Source organism: Eretmochelys imbricata, chromosome 13 (assembly GCF_965152235.1).
Source record: "Eretmochelys imbricata isolate rEreImb1 chromosome 13, rEreImb1.hap1, whole genome shotgun sequence".
Classification (NCBI taxonomy): Eukaryota; Metazoa; Chordata; order Testudines; family Cheloniidae; genus Eretmochelys; species Eretmochelys imbricata.
Genome location: NC_135584.1, coordinates 43309788 through 43317577, shown reverse-complemented (window position 1 = coordinate 43317577; position 7790 = coordinate 43309788). Strand labels below are relative to the sequence as shown.

Here is a 7790-nt window from a genome sequence, read left to right as displayed (position 1 = left end):
GCGGTAAATAGAAAGATGCATAAACACTGCTAAATTAAATGAAAAAAATGTAATAAGAAAGCCAAAAAGGAGTTTGAAGAACAGCTAGACAAAAACACAAAAGGTAATAAAATGTTTTTAAGTACATAAGAAGCAGGAAGCCTGCTAAACAACAAGTGGGGCCCCTGGAAGATCAAGATACCAAAGGAGCACTTAAAGGGGACAAAGTAATTGTGGAGAAACTAAATGAATTCTTTCCTTCAATCTTCACGGCTGAGGGTGTTAGGGAGATTCCCAAACCTGAGCCATCTTTTGTTGGTGACAAATCTGAGGAATTGTCACAGATTGACGTGTCAGGAGGGGAGGTTTTGGAATTAATTGAGAAACTTAACAGTAACAAGTCACTGGGACCAGATGGCATTCACCCAAGAGTTCTAAAAGAACTCAAATGTGAATTTGCGGAACTATTAACTATGGCTTTTAACCTGTCCTTTAAATCAGCTACTGTACCCGGTGCCTGGAAGATAGCTAATGTAACACCAATATTTAAGAAAAGCTCTAGAGGTGATCCTGGCAATTACAGACCGGTAAGTCTAATGTCAGTGCTGGGCAAATTAGTTGAAACAATAGTAAAGAATAAAATTGTCAGACACATGGAAGAACATAAATTGTGCAAAAGTCAACATGGTTTCTTTAAAGGGAGATCATGTCTTACTAATCTAATAAAGTTCTTTGAAGGGGTCAACAAAGATGTGGACAATGGGGATCCAGTGGACATAGTGCACTTAGATTTCCAGAAAGCCTTTGACAACGTCCCTCACCAAAGGCTCTTACGTAAATTAATTTGTCATGGGCTAAAAGGGAAGATTCTTTCATGGATTGAGAACTGGTTAAAAGACAGGGAACAAAGGGTAGGAATAAATGGTAAATTTTCAGAATGCAGAGGGGCAACTAGTGGTGTTCCTCAAGGGCCAGTCCTAGAACCAATCCTATTCAACTTATTCATAAATTATCTGGAGAAAGGGGTAAACAGTGAGCTGGCAAAGTTTGCAGATGATACTAAACTGCTCAAGATAGTTAAGACCAAAGCAGACTGTGAGGAACTTCAAAAAGATCTTACAAAACTAAGTGATTGGGCAACAAAATGGCAAATGAAATTTAATGTGGATAAATGTAAAGTAATGCACATTAGAAAAAATAACCCCAACTATACATACAATATGTTGGGGGCTAATTTAGCTACAACTAATCAGGAGAAAGATCTTGGAGTCATCATGGATAGGTCTCTGAAGATGTCCACACAGTGCTCAGCAGCAGTCAAAAAAGCAAACGGGATGTTAGGAATCATTAAAAAGGGGATAGAGAATAAGATGGAGAATATCTTATTGCCCTTATATGAATCCATGATACTCCCACATCTTGAATACTGTGTACAGTGTGGTCCCCTCATCTCAAAAAAGATATACTGGCATTAGAAAAGGTTCAGAAAAGAGCAACTAAAATGATTAGGGGTTTGGAACGGGTCCCATATGAGGAGAGATTAAAGAGGCTGGGACTTTTCAGCTTGGAAAAGAGGAGACTATGTGGGGATACAATAGAGGTCTATAAAATCATGAGTGGTGTGGAGAAAGTGAATAAGGAAAAGTTATTTACTTGTTCCCATAATATAAGAACTAGGGGCCACCAAATGAAATTAATGGGTAGCAGGTTTAAAACAAATAAAAGGAAGTTCTTCTTCACTCAGCGCACAGTCTATCTGTGGAACTCCTTGCTTGAGGAGGTTGTGAAGGCTAGGACTATAACAGGGTTTAAAAGAGAACTGGATACATTCATGGAGGCTAAGTCCATTAATGGCTATTAGCCAGGATGGGTAAGGAACGGTGTCCTTAGCCTTTGTTTGTCAGAGGGTGGAGATGGATGGCAGGAGAGAGATCACTTGATCATTACCTGTTAGGTTCAGTCCCTCTGGGGCACCTGGCATTGGCCACTGTCGGTAGACAGGATATTGGGCTGGATGGATCTTTGGTCTGACCCAGTATGGCCATTCATATGTTCACCTCCTTGGCTTTCTCACCATGAGAAATACAATTTCAGAGTAGAATCCCCAGGCCCAGACAGATGGTTAAACAAGGTGGTAGGTCTGGTATGAGGACATGACCTGACAGCTATGAAGCCTTCTGGGCCCCATTCACCATTGTGTTACCCCATATTAACCTCAGTTTACCCACATTGGGTCTGCTCCTCAACTAAGGTGAATCACTGTGGGCCAGATGGAGTCAACTGGGCCAGGTCCACCACAGGTATCAATCAGCTGTACTCCCATTGGGGCTGGATTCCCCTATCTGGACTAAACCAGCATGGGGCCAGTGGGACAGATACACAAAGGCACAACACACAGAAGCATGCAGACACACACGTGCAAACACAAACATAGAGACAGATAGAAAGACACCCACACCCACAAAACCAGCACACAACACAGAACTTGTCTTCTCACAATGTCTTTAATTCAGTTCTCACCAAATAGCAACAAGAAAGACAATGAAAAGGAAAATGATTAAGAAAAAATGACAGAAAGTCAGAAACCGATCTTCCAGGAAGTGCAGTGGAAGGAATTTTTCCCACGAGTTCTCATCTCCGCTTCAGTTGCCGACTAATCTGAACCCAGCACATTTCCTGTGTCTGTTACGCAGTTCCCGAACTCCGCCCTCTTCTGCTCGGCTGGTCTCGCAGTAACCGCTCCCAGGCCTTGTTCCGAGAAGTTGCTTTTAAGATTCTTCTCGCCGCGACCTCTCAGCTTGTCCGGCTGCCGCTGTCTGAGCCACCATGGAGACGCGTTTCATTCTCAGCCTTTCGGTCTTTAGCCAACTAGGTAACCGGGCTCTGGGTTTTTGGAGGAAGCTTCATGAAATTCGGCTCCCAACTCCCATTCTACCCAGAACCTGAACCCTGATCCCAACCCTGACCCAGATCCGAAAGCCCCGGCTATCCTTAACCTTAATTTTTACGCTAACCTTAATTTGTTCTTGATTAGGTGAATAACCCCCCTTGGGCTCTTTTAAAATTCCCAGCCTAGACCTGCCAGTGTACCTGGATGTCCTTGAAAGCGAGTGTTTTGTTGCAGGTGCGGTGCTGGGTGACTCGGTCCGGTCCAATGAACCCGAGGTGTCCAGGTCAGAAGGCGGCTCCGTGACCCTCAGCTGTTCTTATGAAACCAGCTACACTGCTGGTGTCTATCTCTACTGGTACCGTCAGTATCCGAACCGAGCCCCGCAGTACATCCTCCTGAGAGGAGCAAAAGGGAGCACGTTCAGTGATACCGCAGGTTTCGCCCAGCAGAGGTTTTCTTCCCAGGCGAATGACAGCGCCACAGTTCTGAACATCGCAGCCCTGGAGCCGGCAGACACGGCGGTGTATCTCTGCGCCCTGAGTCTGGCACAGTGACAGAGCCTCATAACAGAGCTGTGCAAAAACCCTCCCAGCCCTGCTGCAGGGGATGGATGGTACAAGCATTAAAACGAGCAGCAGCGCCTTGAAAGAGAGTATTTGCTGTGCTTAAATATACAACTCCCCTTAAAAGTTAAATGTTATTTGAAGAGATAATTTAAACATCGCCCTTGGATAAAATAATGGGCATATCTTTAATTAGGACGCTATTAACACCTCTTTTCCTGGAGTTAGGGATTACCTATATCGGTGTGTGTGTGTGAGTGAGAATCATTTGTAGTAAAACAAGGGTTAAATGTGAGTAGAAATGTAGGCAAAGTGACCTATTGTTGAAAATACAAATTGAGATAAAATTGGAATGAAAAATTTCCTTTACACATGGACAATATACTGTTAAATTGCTCATTTATGGTGAAAAGGGGGTCAAATAGGCCAGTTAAAATGAGGGGGAAATTGTTGGAAATGCCCATTTTTGAGTGGTGGTGTAAAGCTACAGTTACCAACTCTCCCAGAGTGAAATCAATGCTCCTATTGTATAGACAGTTGCCTTTTGGGGTAGATTTGCTTGGAAACTGTTTAATTGCAAGACACTATTCCCGAGACTATATGCTGAGAACTATGAACTCTTAACATGACAAAGCGTCACCATTTGCTGGAGGAAAATATAAACACGGGTTGTCTTTTGAAACCCTTCTGTGCTCTCTCTATAGGTCTCCGCTTAAACTGAGGCTGATGGCAAAGGCAGCAAATGAAAGACGAAAATTATTTAAAATAATTCTTTCAGGAGTCCTGACTGGGCATTTCAAAGGAGGGTAACGGAGTTGGGCTCCTCATCCCGTTACATTTTTCTTGTGATAGCCCCAGACATTGATTGCGGATAAGCATGCTCATGCCCCATCACAATGATACATGAATGCGTCGAGAAATCTCCACAGTCCCTATAGGAGCTGGGAACCTTCCCCAGCTTTTTTTGCAACTAGGAAAACGGAGGCACAGAGGATTACCCATCGTCACACACAGAGTCTGTGGCGGGTGAAGCAGGTCTCTGAGTTCCAGAGCAGAACCTTGCCCACAACCCCTGACCCCCACCCCAGCACTCTGATATGTCAGCGGCTCCGATGCGTTCCTCAAACTCCTCCCAAAGAAGCCTAAGGAAACTAGACACTCAATTCCCATTGAACCGTAAACCTAACCCTATAATTAAGCCTTATCCTAGACTGTAACCAAAACGCGAATGCTACAATTTAACAGTTCGCTCTCACCATACCCCTAAACCTTACCCCAAACAAACCCTTCTTCATACCCTTGCCTTAATCCTAACGTTAAACCCTAACCCTTCTCCTGCTCATAACATTAATTCCTATGGAGTTAGATGCCTAAATCCCTCTGACGGCTTTGAAATTCCCTTAAATTGCAGTGCAGGTGGAATCGTTTCCAAGGCTCAGCTACAGATGAAATGACCTCGAATGTGTTTGTCTTGTCGCAGGTGCTGCATTCTGTGACTCTGTCCAGTCCAAGGAATCCGAAGTGTCTGGATCAGCTGGAGGTTCTGTGACACTCAGCTGTACTTACACCACCAGCGGTAGCGATGCCTATCTCCACTGGTGCCGTCAGTATCCGAACCAGGCCCCGCAGTACATTCTCTGGAGAGGAGCGAAGTCAGCCAGCGGCCAAAGCCACACTGCAGATTTCGCCCAGCAGAGGTTTTCTTCCGAGGCTGATGACAGCTCCACCTTTCTGAACATCACAGCCCTGGAGCTGGCGGACAGCGCGGTGTATCACTGCGCCCTGCAGAGAGCACAGTGAGACAGCCACGTAGGAGAGCCGAACAAAAACCCTCCCTTCCCAGCTGCAGATAATGTTCTGCACATTGAGGCTGGAAGCGGAGCCCCTCGGGAGTTTTGCTGTTAAAAACACACATTCTGGCTGGGGTGTGGTGCTGTCAGATTAATACTTCCTAATCTCGCCAAAGCGCCTGCATTAAAACACTGGCTTCCATATGAGGAGAGATGAATAAAACCGGGACTTTTCACCTTGGAAAAGAGAAGACTAAGGGCGATATGATAGAGGTCTACACAATCATAGATACAGACTAATAGGCTACCCCTCTGATACTTGGTTCCCTGCTCTATAGATCTCCACTTTAACTGAGGCTGAGGGCAAAGGCAGCAGATGAAAGACGAAAATAATTTAAAATTATTCTTTCAGGAGTTCTGGCCGGGCGTTTCAAAGGACGGTGACGGAGTTGGGCTCCTCATCCCGTTACATTTTTTATGATAGCCCCAGACATTGATTGCTGATAAACATGTTCATGCCCCATCCCAACGATACATGGGTGCGTGAAGAAATTTCAACAGTCCCTATAGGATTAACAGGATGCCTTCCACGTGTATGGGGGAAATGACTGTGAACGCAGCTGCATGGACTGCTGAAAAAGTATGAAGGTTTATTATAATCTGAAATCCTTCTAGCTACTCTTCCTTTTAATGTCTAGCGAGGGAGACAACAACGGTTGTAGAAGAAAAGGCCAAACAAAGGGAAATAATTATTTCAAGAATATAGTCTGAAACTTTGAAAGGAGACTTTAGCTGCTCGCACCGCTCCTTGGACAATTTCAGGTTTCATTCAATTAAAAACAACCTCTGTAGCTATGTAACCCCCTTCCCAGTCACTACTTAGCGCCCCAACCTATTTATCCTCCTATTCCCCCTGGCAGAAGGAGAAATGTTATTTCACATATAAGAAAATTGAGGCACAGAACGATTTCCTGGCTTGTCCCAGAGCAAACTGTAAGTCGGTGAATTAAAGAGTTAAGAAGCGAACCTTCGTATCTTCAGTCCCCGAGCAGAAACCGACTTATTACAAACCCAGTTTTCTTCCCAAAACCACCCGCGATTTCAGCTGCACACTCACCTGAACACAGCTTGTTTCCTGTGTCTGTTAAGAGGCCCCCAAACTCCTCCCTCTCCCACCCGGCGGGTTTCTGAGTAACCTTCCCCAGGCGCAGCCGCAATGGAGGTTAGGCGCGCCCCGAAGCGCAAAGCTGCTGCCCTCAGGACGTCACCACATTTCAGCAGACTTCTTTGAGGAGGGGGACGATTGTGTTGGTTTGGTGTTACTCCTTCCATAGAACCCGCAAACAGAAATCCTAAACCATAGATTATAAAGCCAGAAGGGGCCACACTGATCACCTAGATCCGCCTCTCTCTTCTCTGCCTGATCGAGTGGTTCAGTTCCCTGCCTAGACCGTGTTACCCCCAGCAAGCCATACAGCCCAAGAGGCCAGTCTCCTGCACCTTGCTTTCTCCCCAGAGGTGACGAGCAGCCTAATTGCCACAGTTACAAGTGACCAGGCAGCTGGTTCTGAAACAGCAGATGTATTTCTAGGGTGAAAGCATTACAGGAAAAACAAACAAAAACACATTAGAACAAACAACCCACCCACATGCTAAAAGGTTTCTCACAAGCAGCCCCTGATTCCAGCCTAAATGTCGGTCCTTCTAAACCCACAACCACTGGGTTTTTCCAGATGGGTCATAACTGCCACAGTTCCAGAACAAATAATTTACTCTTTCCTTTATATAGCTTGGGCCTTTAATCTTACCTGCATGTAATGAGAACATAAGAAAGGCCAGACTGGGTCAGAACAAAGGTGCTTCTAGCCCAGTGTCCTGTCTGCCAACAGTGGTCAATGCCCGGTGCCCCAGAGGGAATGAACAGAACAGGGAATCAGCAAGTGATCCATCCCCTGTCACCCATTCCCAGCTTCTGGCCAACAGCGGCCGGGGACACCATCACTGCCCAGCCTGGCTCATAGCTCATCAGACACAGGCCGACTCCTCAGGCTGGGTGTCTGCTGGGGAATTTGCATTCACCTCCCCTTAGATGTTTCTTGGACAAACACTGGACATTTTTTGTTCCCAAAGTCCTTTTTGGTCTGGCATTTTGTTCCATAGAGACCTTTGAACATTCGGTTCCCACATCACATCTCTCCCCTAGAGAGGTTACATACAACCCTCGTCCACAATAATTCGTGAAATTTGGATTTAATACATTGGACCCCCTAAGATACTTCAACTGAATTCAGTAATATTTTTCAAGGGTATTGAAAGAATTCACCATATCTGTCACAACACAGGCCATGGTACTTCCATGAATTAACTCCTGTCTGTTTAACAAAGCATCTTTTCTGGGGCGGGGGGGAATCCAACCTCGATTGAAAAGTTACAACACTTTGTAAATTGTTCCACTGGCTAATTTCCCTCAGTGTTGAAAAATACGTTTAAGGCAAGCTTCTGTCTCTCCGCCATCTAGCGGTGAGAAGTATAAATACTCATTGTAATGTGAAATCCTTCCATACACTC

The 7790-nt window shown here is 45.2% G+C and overlaps 1 gene segment (V, D, J or C); it reads left to right on the top strand.

The window, feature by feature from the left end:
• The first annotated feature begins 3475 nt into the window (after positions 1 to 3475).
• On the top strand, positions 3476 to 5232 carry LOC144273302 (immunoglobulin lambda variable 2-23-like). The segment is given in 2 exon segments: positions 3476 to 3482; positions 4913 to 5232. Coding segments are annotated over 2 exon segments (327 nt in total).
• Positions 5233 to 7790: the final 2558 nt, after the last annotated feature.